This window comes from Kryptolebias marmoratus, linkage group LG9 (genome assembly GCF_001649575.2).
Source record: "Kryptolebias marmoratus isolate JLee-2015 linkage group LG9, ASM164957v2, whole genome shotgun sequence".
In the NCBI taxonomy this organism is placed as follows: Eukaryota; Metazoa; Chordata; class Actinopteri; order Cyprinodontiformes; family Rivulidae; genus Kryptolebias; species Kryptolebias marmoratus.
In genome coordinates, this window is record NC_051438.1 from 11,046,515 (window position 1) to 11,067,381 (window position 20,867).

Below are 20,867 nucleotides of genomic sequence, written 5' to 3' on the forward strand. Positions count from 1 at the left end.
TGGGGGTTCCTAAAATGCCATTTCCCTGTAGCAGGAACAACAAAGCAAATTTTTGTGTATTCACAAAAATTGTTCCCATGTGTCCTTAGTGATCATAGTGTATGACCCTGATCACACCAACGGTCAGTTTAAAATGTTATTTTTTGTCTTTTTTACTTGTTTCTATAACCAAATACATTCCATTTTTCCAAGGCACATGTGGGATATGCGATGGCTGAGGAAATAAAACTGCACAAATAATCACAGTTTGTTCCTTTATTCAGTTACAAAAGCATGAGGACGTTGTTCCAGGACACTTTGGTTAGAAAAACGGTTTATTTCTCAAATTTAAACTCATAATAGTTCTATTCTCTTATACATACAGTATATATATTTCAAACTATGTACCAGTTTATTCACCACTGTTGTAACTTATTGACAATCTTCCCGAAATAAAAAAACAAAACAAAACAAAACAAAACCAAAAGAAAGGCAAAGAAAGATGGTGAACAAACCGTGATTAGATTCTGGTATTAAAATACTGTAAAGAAAAGAAAACAACAAAGAAATATTTAAATTGTTTCAAAATTTCAAGCACTTAAAAATACCATCAGGAAGGGCTTTTTTTAAACAGCAACATATCAAAATAAAATAAACTGAAAACTGGTTTTAAACATCATAAGCATCTATGGATTATTTAACATCAGTGTGTAGCTCTTTTTGTCTTTTTTTTTTAGTAGTATACTTTTCAAAGTGCCGTTTTTCTAGTATTACAACTTTCCTTTACAGTACAAACACAGTGTCTTTTTTTTTGTTCATTTGATTTTTTTTCTATAAATCTTTTCATGTTTTATAAAACATATTTAACAAGGTAAAGCCTCTTTTTCGAGTGCTGTGCTGTGGAATATCAATACATTATCTGCAAAAAAAAGAGACACGTATGAAGGAGGAAATTAAACGGTATTCACACAGCAGAAAACCACTGATGCATGACCTATAAGAAAACAAAATGGTTTTTTTGCGAAGATAAAAATCCTTTTTTATATATACATAAACTGGATATGTATGATTTCAGTAAACTCTGACCGCCTGGTTACCATGTTCATATGATGAGTTAGCAAAAAAAGTCACATTGAATTTGGTACCATGTATTTTTTATTATTTTTTTTCTTCAATTTTTTTTTACTTAAAGTAGAAACGCGGAAACACAGAAATACAACACAACCGGTCGTGGAAGCAGGAGATGAGTGCTGCCTTCGTTCAGACGCTTGGCCTTTGCTCTGAAATGAGAGGTCAGTTCGAATGTGCGGTTCATAAGCTAAGGCTCACCCCCCGGTACCCAGCAGCAGTAAAAACCCCGTTTTAAACAACCACTTCCCAGTCACAGTAAAATTACACACCGTTCACACTTTAAAACTCATGGATATATATTCTGAAATATGACACTGATGTTTAATGAATTCTGGGACATTTGTTGTTATAAATTACTATAATCTGACAGTTTTCCCTTAATCTCTTTCCACAACTCAAGGTGTTGTTTCATTGACTGTCCAAACACATAACAAGTTACTGTCCTCAGCTGTGTAAGGTTTATAAGCTGATGTAAGCTGGAAAAAAAATGTTATTGCATGCAATGCAGGAAGCCCATAACTCACTTATCACACTGCTTTTGGCTATGATGTGTTATAAAAAGCAATCTTTTCCCTGCTTTTTACGATTTTCAAATGTAAGAACTGAAAGAAGTCAGGATGGAAAAATTTGAAAAAAATGCAGTTCTGCACAAAAACTCTTGAGTCATCTTCAATTTGCTGTTTTTTTCTAATCAGCCACTTTTTTTTCTTTGAACCCTCCTGCTGGTAACCTTTAAAACTGGTTTTTAGCTACTCTTTCTAAAAGTCTGAAAGTTTTTATCAATTTATGTATTTATTTTTAACGTTGGCTGCTTTTTCATACATTTTCTGTCCAGTTCTTGACCGTGACAACATTCTTTGCTCCAAAAAGGTGTTTTTAAAAATGAAGAAAGCGAACAAGTGAAGACAAGAGAAAACGCGTCAAGCTTAAAACGGACCTACGGCAGATGAACAACATCTAAAGTCAAGTATTTAAGAAATTCAGCAAAGACCTAATACAAGGCTCCTCCCTTCAGCTGATCATCTAATGTGTGCCAAGTTTTCAGCTGTTAGCTGTTTGGGAATCACCTTTTTGGTGCTAAAATAGTATTTTATGTGTCAAACTGTGTTATCTTTGGTGTTTTCCATAGATTCAGCTAAAGAAATGAGAACAAATTGTGTCGTTATGACAGGCTGATAGTAAAAGAGAGGCTAAAGATCCGATGTGAAATAGATTTCTTGCTAAGTTGTGTTATGTGTTCATGCAACACTGGTCCATCTCTGGGTTGAGGAGCCTTTTCTTATGCCTGAATGAGTTATAGTTTATGACTGAATGGCTTAAAAAACACTGAAAAGGAGTGAAAAAGCAGCCAAAGTCCAAAGAAAATGTTGAACAGACCTTCAGAAAGCATAAAGAAACACTCATCAAGATGCTTTTAAAAGATTACAAGAAGGTCTGATTTCTTGGCAACATAATATGGAAAAAAAACAAGTACTGTATAATCAAAGCCTGTAACTAATTTATAATAAACTTATCAGAGAGATGCACAGTACCGCAGAGGTTGACACGTTCTGTTATAATATGAGGATTTTCTTGACTAAATCCCTCACAGCTGGACTTTATGAACACATTTAAAGTTTTTACAAAACTAAATTTTATCTTTAAAGTTTATTATTGTTATTTTTATTGTTTGTCGAGTGAAAACCTACCCAAGCTGTCACTGTGCGAGAGGTGGTTGACAGACAGGTTCCCCGTCACACAGAGGCACACAACATAAACAAGTATGCACACATATTCCTACAGTGAATAGCATCACAATTATCACCGATTTTAGATGTTTTTGGACTGTGGATAAAGTGTCTGGCGAAAACCTAGGCAGGCACAAGGACAACATGCAAACTCCACATAGAAAGACCCCAGACACGATTCAAACTGGACACTTTTTGCAGTAAAGAGACAACAATGGCTTGTTATAGTAGTTAAATCTTTGCAGTGTTAATCACTCACTGACAAAATAAGTTAGAAATGCAAAGAGTAGAACCTGTGTTAAAAGAACTGAATCTTTTTTTGATGGACATGTCTCTAATTGCCCACATGTCAAATCTCCACTGCCTACTCTTTGTTACCCTGCACTCCTCTTATCCAAATTTTTAACTTGGATTTCTCTTTTCGTCATACAGTATGAAACAGAACACCCTCCCCAGCTGAAAAGCACAGTGATCACCGTAAACTCAACCTTCAAGAAAGAGACAAATCGAAACAGTGAATCTGTCAGTCACACCAACTGCATCAGTCCCAATCTCTTTCCACCATCAGCAAGTGCTAATAAAATGAGGCCAACCTTCCTTTTATAGCCCACGCACAACCTGCAGGGCCTGCACCACTCAACAGTCTCTGACAATACGTCACAGGAGTGTGGGAGTGATACAGCCACAATAAGGAAGAGTTTCTCCAAATATATTTAATTCTCTGCTCTTTAACATGAACTGTAAGTAGCCTCTCTTGGATTTATTATGAGTTTCATAAAACAGTGTAAGGTCCCTCAGTACTAGCCAAAAACGAAAGCGTTCTCTCCATTTGTTCTCCCACGCAGACCAAGATGGACTTTTCTGAATCTGCCCAACAACCGTTCCTCTGGTTAGAAGAGCTCCGGATCTGCTGACTGAACAAGGTCTCAGAAGCAACAAGTGTACAGTTTACCTGCGTGTATTTGTGGGGAAGGTCACACGGCACCAGACAAGGCATGACGTGTTAAATGAAGCATAGCAGCAATGTATGTTTGATGTAGCCATGTCAGCTGCTGATTCTCACAACCTTCAGTTGACGATTAATCGAACCACTTCTGACAAGGCTCTGCCCCACTGCAACAGTGTTAAAACCAAATAATAAAAAAAAACTGCGTATGGCCAAACAGAGCACTTCTAAAATGGAGTGTGTTTGTAAAAGAGTGAGTCAACGCAAGGGGGGAAATGTTCTGAAAACAAATCATCAAAGCAGACACAAGTGTTTGTCTTCCTCATTTGTGCAAAGACACGTCTCGTCAGAAAGCATGTAGGTAGCACGATATCAGCAGTTGTGGTGAGAGTATTGCACACGCAGACGAAAGTCAACAGCTCCATCAAAATGGCACAGCGCAGTCGTCACACTTAAGAATAAAGTTTTCCTTTTTACATGAAAGAACACTGTAAAAAAATTCAAAATCTTGTCCCATTGACGGCTTCTTTATTGCAGCACATATCCCTTCTTTTTTTCCCCCCCAAATCTCTTTTTAAACATCCATTTGTTTTAAAAAAAATTTGAGAGTCTCTGTTTGTCAGGAGCGATTCGATAGTGCATTTTGGCAGTAAATTTAAGTCTTTTTTTCTAGTTGGGCACATTGACAGCCAGGAGAGTAGATTGGTCAAACCAGACAGCCATGATTTTTCAGGTTAACAGAGTCTTGAGCTCCTCTTTTGCCCCACCCTGCTAGTCCGTCGCTGCCAGCACAGTCTGATGGTGGTCACATGCCAGAGGCACCCAGTCCCATGCTGGCGGTGTGGCTCATGCAGGGCAGTGTCTGAACCGTCTTGGGGAAGTCATGGGTGAGGATTCGTCCGTTCTCTCCTCCGCTTCCGTTGCCACTCATTCTGGTCAAGGTGGAGCAGCGCATGGCGTCGTTGATGGATTGCTGCAAGAAACAAGCAGGTTCCAGTTAGCCTGAACACCTGATGTGCGTTAGTTAACTCATGCATTATCACTCCAACACAGAAAGCTAATGCAGTCACTGAAGCTTGCAACACATAGATAACAGCACGTTGGGTAAGGGTAGAGCGCTTATACATTGTGTTTTGGTCTTTTAGTAAATCAATGTATTTACATTAGAGCCTGTTTATGCTACAGTCTGAATGTGGTGTTTGGATGCCACATAATTCAGGAGCAAAAGACTGTTTTAAGTCAAAAAAAGCTATTTTTTTGGTTTTATAGGGTTCAAGATTTATTTCCATCCATTCATATTCTTCTGTATGTCCAAGGTCTGGTCACAGAGCTGAACATCCCTCTCAGCAACACTTTCCATCTCCTCCTAGGGGATCCTAAGGTGTTCCCATGGCATAGAGGATATTTAGTCCATATTTAGTCCTGAGTTCTGGTTCTGCATCTGTGTCCCCAGAAAATCATAAGTAGGCATCCAAGAGACAACCTTATCAGATGCTCGAACCCCCACAGCTGATTCTTTTTGGTGCAGGAGCAGAGGCCTAACTCCAAGCTCCTTTTAGAAGATGGAGCTTCTCACTATCTCTAAGACGGAGCCCAGCCACCCAATGGAGGACACTTATTGCAGCTCCTTGTATGTGGAATCTTGTCCTTTTTGTCCATTGTCCATTTGTGACCATAAGTCAGGGTTGGAATGTAGATGGAGCAGCAAATCAAGAACTTTCCATTTCAGCTCGGCTTCTTCTTTACCACAGCAAAATGAAGCAATGCCCTCATTATTGCCAACAAAGCCCTGCTCTTTCAGGCCATCTCTTGGTCCAGCTTGAGGCAAAGACTCAACCCCAACCACTTCCTCTAAGTCTTCCTCTAAGTCTGAGGCCGTAGTTCTCAACTACAGCCTCAGACTTAGAGGAACCGACTCCCATTGCGGGGGCTTTACACTCAATAGTAAAATGCTTCAGTGCGCTCTAAAAGTCCAGGTTTGCAGCTGCCAACAGAACAACATTATCTGCAAAAAGCAGAGATAAAACACGTAAGTTCCCAAATCAGACACCCTCCTTTCTACAACTGTGCCTTGATATTCTGCTCACCCCAAACAAGCTTGACTTTGTGCTGAGAGTATGGACTCAACTTTTGACTTGGTTATACAGAGACTGGCTTGCCCATAAAAACAATTCTGACACCCTGTACTCCAGCAGCACCCTTCACAAAATAACTCAGGAGACATATTCATAAGCTTTCCCCAGGTTCACACATGGAATGAACAATCCAACTCCCATGATCCCCCTTAGCAACTCTGCAAGGGTAAAGAACAGATCCCAAGAGAAATATTTGCAGGTGATACAAGCTATAGTGCATTAGATGTCCTAATTTGTAAAGGGAAGTGCAGAGCAAAGTGTGGGCAGTAGGACGAGAGCTGAGGCTACACTCATTGGTTTAATAGTTTCATTCTCCAGTCTAGCATAATAAAAGCCACAAGGCTCAAAAGCTGACCTAATGATGCGTGATGCATGCGTGTGTGTGTGTGTGAATGCTGACATGTGCGTCTTTGTCCACATCTCCTTTTCTGTACCTGATTAAATTGGGCAAAGCAAGTACGATCCCGAGCAACTGATAAGTGCTGCATGGGGATTGGAGAATTACAACAGCTCTAATTGGAACGGTGTTGTTGTTTCCTTCAAGGCAAACAGCACAAAGACACCGCTGGACTAATAGGTTCCTCGCCAGTCTCATCAGCATACTGATCAGGTGCCTCTTTATGGCCTGATTATAATATAAGAAATTCATGTAGAAGTCTCCTCCTTGTGTCGCCGCTGCCATGTTTGTTTTTTTTTGTCTGTTTACATGAAGAGTATTTGAGTGTGTCCTGAGGGGCTTTGATGTTGGATGAATAAATCAAAGTTTGTTGGTTGTAAATTGATCCACAAAGCAAATATCTAAAAGCTGCAGTCTAACAAAAAAACTGGAGGAGAAACCTCACTTCTTCCAGTGGAAAAATAAAGCAACAAGTTCTCAATTTCACATCTTTGAACACACAACAAGTTGAGTTATTCTGTTTTAGGCTACAGCAGTGATGGAAGACATGCGAGCTGCACCACGACTACCTCATGGTATACATAGAAACGATGTTCACCACAATGGGCCCTGCGTTTTGCGAGACAGTCAGCAAAAAGAGAAGAAGGAGCAGGGGACAGAACTGCTCAGAGCGACAGAAGTAGATAGATGTACCACTGTGATTCAAATTGCCTTCATACCTGTGCTGAAAGTGAAATTTCTGAAAAGAGTGCAAAAGATTATTGTAATGAGTTTGGTAATGGGATTTAACAAGTGCCCTGCTCGGAACATTTTGCAAGCTGAAATAAAAATATAGAGTCTACTTAACCACATGATGCAGAAAATGAGACCCAAATTGCATACTGAGACATAAAAAACATGCACAATTTAGTTGTGCATGTTTTTTAAGGTGCCAAAGTCTCAGGCTAACCTACAATTATTTGTACTGTAATTCAAAGAAGCCAGACTTTCTTGTGTTTCTTTTAAATCACAAGTAAATCGGACTCCTTTTTATGCAAAATATAAAGAAGAGGCTTTTGCACGTTATAGTAATATGTGAGCTTTTCTTAACTGGTGTTGGCTACTGTACACTATGTCACATATGGATCATTCAATGTCCAGTCAACAACAACAACAAAAAAAATATATATAATTATTATCATTAGTATTTACTAGGAAAATATGTAACTGTATCATTAAAGCATTATATAATAGTTTTAATCACTTTGACATAAATATCCATCCATCCATTTTTTTATACCTGATCAACCTTGTGCAAAGTCACGAGGGGCTGGTGACTATCTCCAGTGGCCAACTGGTGAGAGCCGTGGTACACCTTGGACAAGTTGACAGGGCCACATAAAGACAAGAAAAAGAAAAAAATAACAACATTCACACACATGCCCAGGGCCAGTTTCGAATCAGTAATTAACCTAATGTGCATGCCTCTGGACTGTGGGAGGGAAGAGTACCTAGAGAAAACCCACACATGCCAACTGGGGAAAACATGCAAACTCCACACAGAAGAGCCCCAGCCAAGATTTGAATTCAGGTTTTTTCACTGTGAAGCAATAGAGCTAACCAGCTCCTCCACCTTGCCCCCCCCCCAAAAAATAAAAAAAAAATAAATTTGGGTTAAATATGTCCGACTCCCAGCTGGCTAAATTCTGCATGGAGTTTGTGCATGCGTGGGTTTTCTCCAGGTTCTCCAGTTTCCTCTCAAAGACCAAAAACATGCATGTTAGATTAATTAGAGATTCTAAACTGACCCTAGATGTGAGTGAGAGTTTATGCGTTTGTTTCTATGTGGCCCTGTGATGGACTGGTGACATGTCTAGGGTGTACACCACCCAGTGACTGCTACAGAGAGGCACCTGGCTACCCTAAACTGGATTAAGTGGGTACAGAAATTGGTGTATGGATCTTGTTCTTTAACAAGGAATACAATGAACAGGCACACAAAATGAACCTTAAGCCAAAGTCGCAGGTGAAAGTTGCCAATTATGTTTCCAAATTCATGATACTAATTTCAGAAGGAATTGCCTGATAATTTTAAATTTTATATCAGCGCAAAATTTCACATTATCCACCCCCCTCAAAAAAATTGGGTTAAAAAAATCTTACTAAATACACAATCTGAGAAATAAATATTGCATAAAAAATGTTGAAAAATCTAAAAGTATACAGAATGTGTTCAGCTTTACTAAAAAAATTAAATGCAAGTGTTTAGGAAATGTATTTGTTTTTATAGGTAATACAATCATTTCCAAGAGGAGGCACTGCAATATAATAGGACAAAATTATAACAAATATATGTCTCTATGACACTGCTTTAAATACTTATGTTAAACGTTAATGTTTTATTATAACTATTAAACGTTTAAATATAGAAATCAATCACAATTTAATAACAGTGGTTTCAACAAATATATATATTCAATTGACATGGAATAGTCCATATGTTACAATGCTGTAATCTAAAAGTATGCACTATAAACTTATTTTTTGTGCAGAAAAAACTACAACAACAAAGTAAAACAGGCATAAGAGCAATTTTAAAATCAAGTGATACAAAAACACTGCAGGAGATCAGTGACAAAGACTGAGCAAAGGAAACGGCAGAGGCAGAGAGAGGTACAGAAGAGCATTGTGCGGTGGAAGCCGTGAGCGGCCCTACTGTGGTCACGGTTAGATGGGCGGGACGAGGTGGAGGCAGACGCATCATCATCATCATCATCATTATGATTTGATCACAGCATTTCCTACCCCATGGCTGTGCTCTGCCCTTATATCTTAACAGTGTTGTTGGCGTACAGGCCGTAGCTCTGCAGCTCTGTGTAGGGGGCGCTAGCACCACTGTCTAAGGCTGAGCAGTGAAAGGCCTGAGCGGCTGTGGCAGCAGCAGCTCGCGCGGTGGACACCTTCATTCGGCGCGACTCGGTCCTGGACTTGTAGCAGAACTCCACCAGCGCCACCAGCATGGCCAGACCCAGGCCTCCGATCAGGATGTAGAAAACTCCCGCCACGTTGCTGAGGCTCAGAGCGCTCGTCTTGTCCTGGAAGGAGGAGAGGGGCCAGAGGCAAGACGTTAACATCACACATTTATCTGTAGACAAACATCTACACAGACAGTAATCACAAATGAATGAACCCCAACTTAATACATTTACAGCAAAATGACATACTCATATAACAGTACACACACAGATACACACACCCACACACACAGTGCACAGATAAACCGAACTGAAATACAAGACAAACAAGTTACAAAACACTTAACATACAAAACCGTGTACACAAACCATTATCTATAAAAACATACGAGGCCTGCCTCACAAAGTACAATGTAAGCTGAAATTGTATGCTAACTTTGGGCTGATTGTTTGTTTTCTGATCTCACAAGCTCACCATCAATTTGGTGACTGGTGCCTGGGCTACACTACTCTGGATATTTTTTTAAAGTGGATATTTTTGTCCTACCAAACATTCTAACAAAAACGATGAAACACCTATGTCAAACGTCCACATTTACGACATAACAAAACAGAGAAATAACTTTCTTAAAGATTCTTCCTCAGAAACTGAAGCTCATAGACAGTTTCCTCTGAATTATTACCCATTTCAGCACATGATCAAAGTTTAATGGCTACAGGATCAGGATAACAACAGATGTAGAAAAAAAAAAAGAGGACTAAAACGACTTTGTTGTTCGGTTTGATTTCTAGGGCACAAACTTTAATGTGTGAAACAGGGTCCTTCATCATTGTTTCTCAAATCTGGCTCTGTCCAGTCTATGCAGAGATGCCAAATTTGGTTTAAGTGTCAATGGTAGGTGCAGATGGGGCCCAATAAGGATAAAGTTTTTGACTGGGGATTCCAGCTGAAAATACACCAGGAAACATTTAGTCAGCATCCCAAAGCAGTGGGTAGCAGAAAATGTTAGGGGATGTAGAGGGTTGCCCCCTTAGCGTTTGGCATATTTCACCATCTGTACTGATAAAAACCTTGTCATAAATTATTTGTGGTGCAGCTAGTGTTCTCACAAAACAGCAAATGCAGCAGGCAGGTGTAAAAGCCATTAATAAAACTTTACTGCTGCATGCTAATTGCAATGAGGAGCTTTCAGTGGCTGTTGACATCCACACTGGCTAACGCTTTCCATCACCGCAAGAACAGAGAATACGAGGGAACCTGATAAAACCACCGTAATAAACGTGATTCATTCTGCCTGAGCCCTCTAATGTTGAGCAGATTTTAATTAGCGAACGAAATGATGCCATAAATCATTTGGCAGGAATTTATTCAAGTTACATTTTGATCTTTTTTAAAAATCATAATGCGTTCCATCCCTATCTACACAAACAGAAGCAACAACAATGAACATATTTGGTGTTTTATCTTATATTCACTAATGATGTATTTATTCATAATAATTAGACCCAACATGAAATTCCCACACCTACGCCAGGATACTTAGCCTACTAACATGTAACCCACAACTGTTGAACCCGTCATTTGATATTCTAGTTCAGCACTAGCCATTTTGACTTATGCAAAATAACTTTCATCAAATGCAAAGCCAAATTTACTCCCAGCAGTCAAGTGTTTTAATTGTTCTCCATTTAACTGCAGTTGTCTCTTATTTGGAGCATCGTGCTGATTGCTGAGGTTAAAATATTCTAGATTTCAAGTTTCCATGAAGCACCAGGCATTACATTAGATTAATAAAATGACGCGCTACCTCAAAATAAGCCTCACTGTAGGAAAGTCACCTTGTGAGGCAGGCCTCCGTTCCTCAAAGGTTGCACTAAATTATCATTATTATGTCCTATTTAAACACCAATTAACAGTTTCATACGTGTGTGAAAAGATTCAAACATGACCCTTTATTCTTGACATTTTCTTAAAAAGGGTATAGGTGAAGCGCATTAACACTCCAGAACAAATGTATTCCTGCAGAAAGAGCAGCATCATCTGAAGTTAACTTAAGTCTTCAGTTTAACATTGGTTCACATAATAAAGTCATTTATCTCCCTCACAATGGAACCAATGCACATGTACGACTACCAACAGTCTGCAGAGTAATGATATCATTAGGATGACAAATCAGTCAACCCAAAATTTTTAATGAGGGTTTTATTTAATGGAACTCAGGAATCAAGAAAAAAATAATTAATAAACACAGTATATATTGGTCTAATGGTTCATGAATCACAGTCTTTCATGTGTGGAAAAACTGGAGATTATTACAGTACATTTTACCCCAAAATGACACTATTTCTACACCTACTATGTCTTTATTCCTAAACATCATCTTAATAGATTATCTCCATTCTGCTCGAACCCCAGACTAATTGTTCCTAATTGATAAGAGAACAAATGCGGAGAAATGTTGTGGAAATAATGTGTGAAAGTTTTTGGGTGTTTTCTGGCAGCTGTGCAAACAGTGTGACTGAGGAATTATGCTTCGAGTACAAGTAGGCATAATTCAGGGGTTACGCCAATAAATTTACATGCTTAGAAAAGCGTGCTCATATAAAATGGTTAATCAAGTAAAAAATAAAAGAACAAATACTTTAAGTATTTAGCTTGGTAATGACTCAGTTAAATTTACATTAGAACTGAACATATGGGTAACAGGCCACAAGAATAATCCAGCTGCTCTATTATACTTTAGCACTCTCTTTAAACAGCAGGCGGAGGAAAAGAGTAGCAGAATCTCAACAGATGCCTGGTCATGGTTTATAGAGCATCTGGTTCTTAAATTGGCCACAATAACAAGTAACCTACTGAACATGCCTCTGTGTTAAAACATGGGCTTGTTATTTGTAAAAAGCTGAAGCAATTCTAAAAAAAAAATCCCATCTTTCCTTATGTCATTCTTGTGATATGCCTATTTATGTAGGTGCATTTTAGAACATTGTTCTTTCATTCTCACATTGTTTGTGAAGCCTTCCCAGGAAACTTAGTCCTTCTTAGTGAACGGTTCGACACTAAACTGCCAATCAGGAATCAGGACATAGCAACAACTTTTTGAGTGTCAAAAGCCCACGTAAAGGAAGATACAGAGAAATCTGTGTAAAAGCTTTACTGTCAGGGAAAACTGCTTCTAGATAACATAAAGTGCTAATGTATGCAGGTTCTGTGGTAGACTTGGTGCGGCTCAAGCCCAACATTGCAAATTGACAAGCTTTTCATGCACACCCTACAGCAACAGAATTAAGGCAGGATTATTCTGAAGGCCAGAATACAAATATTGCAACTCAATAAGCTATGAAGAGGGCCATAAGTATTAGGGACTGTTAAGAACATTATTCAAAAACTGCTTGCATACACACCTATGAAGCCAAAAGGCAATCTCTGTCACATACTGTATAATGCACACATGCTGCTGAAATTCTTTTATGATACAACTTATGATCTCATACATACAACTGAAATATTATGCACTTATAAACATTAGTGTATAACATAACATTTCGGTAGTGTGTATTAATCCACTTCAGGACTGTGTATGAGAACATTTCTGTGGTGTTTATGCAAGCAAATTCAGAATGTCCCTTACAACCCACCTATCCATCCATCCATCCATCCATCCGTCCGTCCGTCCGTCCATCCATCCATCCATCCATCCATCCATCTATCTATCTTCTATTGCTTATCTGTGGTCGGGTCCAGGAGAGAAACCCAGACATCCCTTTTCCTTAGCAACACTCTCCAGCTCCTCCTGGGAGATCCCAAGGTGTTCCCAGGCCAGAGAGGATACATAACCCCTCCAGCAAATTCTGGATCTGCCCTGAATTCTTTTCACAGTGGGACATGCCCAAAAAACCTCCAAAGAGAGGCATCCAGGAAGCATCCTAACCAGATGCCCGAACCACCTCCACTGACTTCTTCAATGTGAAAAAGCAGCATCTCTACTCTGAGCTCCCCCCAGATGATTGGGCTCCTCACTTCATCTCTAAAGCTGAGCACAGCCACCCTCAAAGGAAGCTCATTTCAGCCACTTTTAGCCGGGATCTCGTTCTTTTGGTCATGAAACCTCATGTCCACTGGTAAGGATTGGAACGTAGATGGACCAGTAAAATCGAGTTTTGCCTTTTCGACTCAACTCTTTCTTTCCCACGTCCGATTGAAGCATCGCCATCATTACTGAAGATAAGGCACAGAGCTGTTGGTCTATCTACCACTTCGTCCTACCATCACTTGTGAACAAGACTCCCGGGTATTCCTCCACATGAGGCAGAGACTCATTCCCCACCCGGCGGGAGCATTCCACCGGTTTCCGGTTGAGAACCATGGCCTTAGACTTAGAGGAGCTGACTCTCATCCTAACCCCTAAACATTCAGCTGTGAACCGTCCCAATGCACACTGAAGGTCGTGGCCTGAAGATGCAAACAGAATCACATCATCGACAAAAAGCAGAGACGAGACTCTGAGGTTTCCTAAACCAGACACAGTCCTCTCCACAACTGTGCCTTCAGATCCGGTCCATGAACACCACACACAAGATCGGAGACAAGGGACAGCCCTGGTGGAGTCCAACTTGAACTGAGAACGAGCTCAACTTTGTGCCAAGAATGTGGATACAGCTCTTGCTTTGTTTATACAGGGTCTGGATAGGCCTCAAAAGCAACCCAGGCACCCCATACTCCCACGGCACCCCACACAAAATGCCTCGGGGAACACAATCATAAGCCTTCTCCAGATCTACAAAACAGATGTAGGCTGGAGAGTCAAACTTTCATGACGCCCATAACAACCGTGCAAGGGTGAAGATCTGGTCTACTGTTCCACAACTGGGACAAAAACCACACTGCTCCTCCTGGATCCCTTACAACCCCTCATACAAAATGACTACATTTTTATCTCTTTCTCCTATATACTTTTTGTTGTTGTTGTTGTTTTCATTGATACCAGAGTTGTGTTTTAACCAATAGCCTGTCCAGTTTTTATAATACTGCAGCACAAACAAATGGTTATCATAACACTTCATCTGTGTGTGTGTTTCAAGGGCTGTAAGTGCCGTTCACATACAGTACATTTACCAATCCTAAATAATCCATCACACATTATTAGTTTACATTTATCTACACACTGTCAATGAAAAGTAAACCAATTTTATTAATGATTAAAAAAAGAAAGAAAGAAAGAAAGAAAGAAAGAAAGAAAGAAAGAAAGAAAGAAAGAAAGAAAGAAAGAAAGAAAGAAAGAAAGAAAAAAGAGGGACACCAGAGTACCACCAGAGTACTGGCCAAAATATAAGACAGTATTTCTGGAAATTGCATTTTAAAATGTGGGAGTCATTTTAACATTATTATTATATTTGGAATCAGGACAGCAACAAATTTCAGTGACATTCTAAAACCTTCTGTGCTGCAGAGAGAGACATTTGGCTGGTGTTGCAGGGCAAGCACATTTAAGATGATCCCTTGTTACATATATTTGCTATTATTGATCTAGCATGTAAAATTTGCAGTTAACCTAGTTTATAGGGGAATGTGTAAAAAAAAGGCCATTATAATAAAAACACATTCTCCTCACTTCAGTAGGCTCAGTATGAGGGAGGCTTGTGTCTGGGGATACTTCCTGTTAGCACACTTGGTGGTTTTGCTGATTTGTGATAAAACAAATTTACTCCTGGCATTATAATTAACAGAAAATGACAACTTTTCCAACACGTTCACTGGGCAACTATGAAAAGATGCGCCCCAGCATAGATTTATAAAAAAAAAGTGCTTGGCTTTTTACATGGGCTGCAAATCTGAGCCGTAAAAAATCAGATTTCTTGCCGCACAAACCTTTTGTTGTGCATGCAGTTGTAAGACAGCCTCACTGTTTCTGCTTTCCTCCTGTAACACTCTTACCTCCAGTAACCTATAAAATCCACGCATGCACAAAAATGTGCTAAAAATTAGTTGAGAGATTAAAAAACAAGCCACTCAATTAAACGAACGAACAAACAAAAAAAAAAATCATGAGCATTGTTTTTAAGGAAAGAGCATAAACTTGATGCACGTTACTGATTTTAACTGGCTTTAACACCCTGCTTGTACTAACGCTACACCAAAATATTGCCATTTTTTTGTGGCTGCTATTTTGTATTTTACCCAGACTCACTTTAACATGTAGTTTTCTTTTTTTAAAGTTACTGCTACAGCTGAAATGAATAAGACAGTCTTGTTTTAAAGGCCGCTCTTAGAGACGGCAATAGAAATTTAACTGCTTCCAAGTGCATGCAATGAGTGTACGCATTGAGGGCATGAAAAGTGGTGAAAAGTGTTCACATTTGCCTCTAAGCAGTGGGAATATTTAAAGCTATTTTGTTAGATTTTTGTAACTTGGAATCGTTCCTTTTGATTTAAGCTAAAACCAATTTGATTAAATCCTTTTTTAAGGACAAATGCACTGATTTTCAATAAACCTTTTATGTAAAAAGCATCTTTACAAATTAAACAGCTTAAGTCAAAAAGCACGTTTTGCAAAATGCTCAATTTTGAATCTTTTTAATTTCAGTGTAACACATATTCCTAGTTTGTTGCATCAGACGCAGCTCATCTTAAAATGTTTTTAACCCAAAAGGCTAGCGTTAGGTTTTCATAGAACTGTCGTCTTATATTTGGACCAGTGCGGTAGTACTACTAGAGCCACATGGGGGAGGGGGATTTTGCTCTTTGTGGTAGAGACTGAGGGCTGATTTCTAGGGGGGCTGCTAGGTGCTGTGAGGTGACGGGTTTGCAGTGGAGACTAACCTTTCTTGCGGAGTCGTTGTTGCCACACTCCCCTTTATCGTACCACCATTTGTTTTTCAGTTTGTCTAAGACGGCTTGCTCATTGAGTTTCAACACCGCTAGGTTTACTGGGATTCTTCCAACAATAAGGAAATAACATAAATAACATATTATACCATGTTATTTTATGTTATTGGTTCAGAAACACAGAGCAGCAAAATACATCCATACAACAACGCTCGGCCTTGCTTGCTTATAACTCAAGAAAAGAAAAAACACACACACGCACACACAAATATGTAGCATCAACATAATTAGAAACATCAGAGTCAAAGTGATATGCATTAATACTCCATCTATCTTGGTTGACTTCTTTCTAAGGCAGTAGATGTGTATTACTATATCACTTTGGGTAACTGGCACACTGCTTACCCTCATTTAAGCAACACGGACGTCTCAATTAAATCTTCTGTTTTTTGTTTTTATTTTATGACCAAACTTGAAAACATCCTCAGTCTCATGATGGATGCATGCAGCCTATTAAATAAGTCTCATTTAATGAATCATATTTTGTTTTGAGCACAGAGCAAAAAATTTTCACTTTTCAAATTCAACCCCTGCAGGCCAAATAGTTACCCTACTTGGCACTTTGCGATTGACCTTCCTTAAACTGTGGAGAGAATAGTGTGTTGCCGCAGAGGTAATGTAGCGTGGACCTGCCGGTTACCCACCCCTCCCCGCCCCGGTTACCCACAGGGTTTATCAAACTGGCTCTGACCTTGGAGTCCCCGCCCCCGCTGCCGCACTCTCCCTTGTCGTACCACCACTTGTTTTTCAATTTGTCCAAGAGGCCCTGCTCGTTCAGTTTTAACACTGCCAGGTTTACTGGGTTTCTTGAAAATAATACGAAACGATAGCCATTAGGAGACAGTCTATGGGGACAAAAATAAAGAGACTGGTCGCATGGTTGGTGGTGATTATGACAACATTAATTGGATATTGGGAACTCTCCTGCGTGTTAGTTACTGATGTGAAACAGGAGCACTTGGCCTTCGATGTACATGTTAGTTGTAAATGTGCAATGGGCTGAAATGCTGGAGTGCCCATGCAGTAGTAGAAACAGGTTTTACCAAGCAGGGGCCTCAGAGAGAGACAGAGCATCTAAATGGGGATGCCTTGGATGTAGATGTCTGTCAACAGATGGTAATTTCCTTTCATATCCATCAGCACACACAATACTATAATAAAAAAAGCAATCAGTGCTCAAATAACAGCATATAACTATGACCAGAGAGGCATTTAGCCAAAGGGTTTGACTGGTTTTGCTTAAACTTTTCATTCTAATCTAATTCCGTAAAGAGGCTGAAAAGAAATAGCCAACTATAGATGGACTCATTCAAAGCATCTCCCCCATTGGTTGGTCTGTCTCTCTCTGGTTAAAGTGTGTGAGAGCATTTCCTATAGCTGACTGGCTGCGGACAAAGAGTCTCCCATTGTACAAAACACAAGAAAGGCTGAATATGCAATTAAAAAGTCAAGATTACAGAGTCTGTTTTTTCCCCCCCTTCCAATCAGCATTGGTTCTTCTGTGCAGCAAGTTTTCATCTTGAAGATATTCCGCCTTTCTTGGCAGCACAAACAGAAGAGTCTTTATCCCCACCACTGAGTGCGCAACACAGCTGTAGGGAACACAGGTTTCTTCAGGGCTGGTAAAACCTCTGATTTCTTTCTCAGCCCAGTGGACTCAGACAAAAAGAAAGAAGTCAAAGTGTGTGGACATGGATGGTCTGGCGGGTCATCGGTTAGTTTGGTCCGTTGATTCGAGGTGAGCAAATGTCAAAACAAAAAAAACAGAAAAACAAAAAAATGGATAGTATGTTAGTGGGATGTGGGGGCTACTGTCATGGGCAATGACTGGATGTATATGTAAGAACAGAACAAAGAGAACTGAATTAATACAGAACATTAATATAGAACATTTGAATGGTAGATGAGAAAGTGCTCTTTGAAGACATTCCTGTAAAATGAAGGCATTCCAAAGTCTTTGCATGTCACTTTCAATCAGGCCTGCAAAATAAGAGGAATAATCCTCTTTACTTTGAATGTAAAACTGAATTCAAATACTAACAAATAGAAAAAAAACAGTGTTGGTTTATAGAAGAAGATTTGAAGAAAAATTATTGCTTGGATTTAAATCTGCGACTGGTATCAACATACATCCTATCAGTTTGTGCAAATAGATCCATTAATATTATATCACAGGCATGATTGAACTGAACTCTTCCAGTTCAAAGGTCAGTCACTCGCACAGATGAGACTTAGATTTAAATTAGCCATAGCCTACAATAACATTGTGAATGTTTGTTAGCTGTAAAGGAATCCCAGTGAATGAGAAAAGGGAGCAAACTGACAACAATATTCATCACTCGTCCACTAAATGCCACAAAGAGTAGGCAGATAATCGGAGCCATCCTCGGCTGGACAGATGTAGATCTGGCCCGATCACAGGATCTGAGGGCAGTTTAATTTCCCTACATGGTATAAATTGTTGCCACTGACTGACACAGCACTTTTTGTTTGACGTATAACATCTAATTTGCATGAAATTTAAACCAGAGCATCTGATTAAAGCTTAGGAAACATTTCTAATCTGTATTCTGACCTCTGGCTGTCTGAGTGAATCCTCAGTGAGATTGAATGAAATCCTTCTGTGTGGCTCTTTTCATTAAAATGAATGAAGCCCATTAGAGGCAGATTAAAAGCTTCAGATGCCACCAGCATCTGCATTCTCTCTGTGGTTGCAGGAGAAATATAAATGGGGAAGTTGGTTATGGTGTTAATGTGATGTGAAATGACAGCCGCTGCTCGTCACCGGCAGGAGTAAACTCAGGTAGAAATAGCCTTCATCACATCGTTCATCACACGAAATGTGAAAATCCAACTCTGCTGACTTCACATTCAAGGCGTGAACCCCGGCTTAAGTTTGAAAGTAGTCCACGTGAGATGTTAAAACTTAGTTTCAAGTATTTGCTGCACATTTATCTTAGTTTAAAAAAGGTTTAAGGAGTAATTAGAGGGAACATCTCATGGTCCTACTTTACACTTTTGCCAGTGCTCACAGCCCTGCTTGAAGAGGTTTCCAGCTTACACATAAACACTTAAACAAAGATGGCCTTCCATGACACCATCAAGCTGTTAATGTATGCATGTGAGAGCTGTGCCAGTTCTGAACAAAATGAGGAAAAAATATACTTTATAAATAAATATAAATACTTTGCCAGTAGTGCCATGCCTTCTACATCCAATCAGAAAGCAACAAAAACAAAGAACTGACTACTGCAACAGATTGACATTGTGATGGGGCAGAAAATGTGGTAAAACAAAATGGATAAAATCTCACATAAATAAGCCAAGCTCAAGTTCGTACATGAGCCAATGATGTAAAAGATAAGCTCCATGAAGGAACGATCGGATGACGGCCATGCACAATTGCTCCAATGAAAGCACTCGAAGGCTTTCATTCAGCCACACTGCAGTGGCAGGCTTTTACCTGAGAGGGGAGCCCTTAGGCGTAGCAATCCCATAACCTTTGGAGTCCAGGTTTCCCCCCACCTTCATGGTGTCGCAGGGTTTCCTCTGCTCTATGTACTCGTTCATGGTGGACTCCAGCAGGTAAGCGTACTTGCCCTTGGACTTCCTGACCCTCATCACTCCCTCGTCCGTCGTTTTGACAAACACGGACGGGTCAGCCGCCTTCATGTAGGACCACATCTTCTCGAACACGGCGATTTTTGATCTCTGGGCAGAATTTGCAACGAAGGAAGGGGTCAGTCTAAATCATTACACTAAAAAATGACTTGTTGAGAAAAAAACATAATAAAATGGGAAATAATTTCCAGACAGCTATTTGGGTTTCCTTTATGATAAAACTCAACCTGTCTGTGCTGTGTCAAGATAATATTTATTTCTTTAATTATTTTTACAAGAGCTACTCTATGTCTGATTCTTTTTAAACTTGTCCAACAAATTGTTCCTCATAAGTATTTTTCTTATGAGGAATATAAGGAGTATATTTAATGAGTATATTTATATACATTCAACATATAAAATGTTGAGCTAGCCCATTTTTGCTTCACTAAAAAAATGTAAATGCTTAATTTTGTGAGAAAAATTGCTAAATTCAGTTTTCAGTTTCCCTCAACAAATACTTTTAAGTGACAATGTTGCACAGAACCAACAACAAAAACAAAATGTGACAAACCTAAATACAAAATATAATGTAAACCTAATATTACTTAAGTTTATCTAAGTTTTTGTGTAACTATCCACTATTTTTAATGCATGTTGTTACAGACCTTTATAATTTATTAGTAATAAACGTAATTTAAATGGGTAATCCACATCTTTTGAAGAGTGGTTCACTACAGCATATGAACAATTACTATCCTACGTGTTGTAGATATCTTGTTGAATGAGTTTGAAGAAACAGAGTTTATTTCTGACTGGATTGATGAGCTAATGGCTAGTCTACTTGTGTCGGAGAACAAAGTGAATTTCTGCCTTCCTAAAACAACGCCAACCTGAACAAATGCCATAGTGTGACTTTATTTTTTTATTTTAGTTTTGCATTAAAAAAGTTATTTGGCAGAAATATTATATCCCTGCTGTGAGTGTCCCCAGGCTGCACAGGAAGAGCTATAGCTAGCTGCTACTAGCTGTAGCATTTCTATGTAATTGGTTGTGTAACGTGAAACTGCCTTAGGTACTGCTGACATAAACGGCTGTGAATATTTTGAGAT

The 20,867-nt window shown here is 39.3% G+C and overlaps 1 protein-coding gene across 5 annotated transcripts in view; it reads right to left on the reverse strand.

The window, feature by feature from the left end:
• Positions 1-240: 240 nt before the first annotated feature.
• The window catches only part of gria1a (glutamate receptor, ionotropic, AMPA 1a), a 91,873-nt gene continuing 71,246 nt past the window's right edge, over positions 241-20,867 (reverse strand). Inside the window, exons 13-16 of one of the 5 annotated variants that reach the window (XM_017419717.3) lie at positions 19,619-19,866; positions 16,090-16,204; positions 9,255-9,389; positions 241-4,756 (exon numbers count right to left, since the gene is read on the reverse strand). In XM_017419717.3, coding sequence (XP_017275206.1) covers positions 4,589-4,756; positions 9,255-9,389; positions 16,090-16,204; positions 19,619-19,866 — 666 coding nt within the window. In that variant the 3' untranslated portion in view covers positions 241-4,588. Of the gene's footprint in view, positions 4,757-9,099; positions 9,390-16,073; positions 16,205-16,846; positions 16,962-19,618; positions 19,867-20,867 lie in introns of those variants that run through there. The other 4 variants (XM_017419716.3, XM_017419719.3, XM_017419718.3 and 1 more) reach the window with 4 other exon arrangements.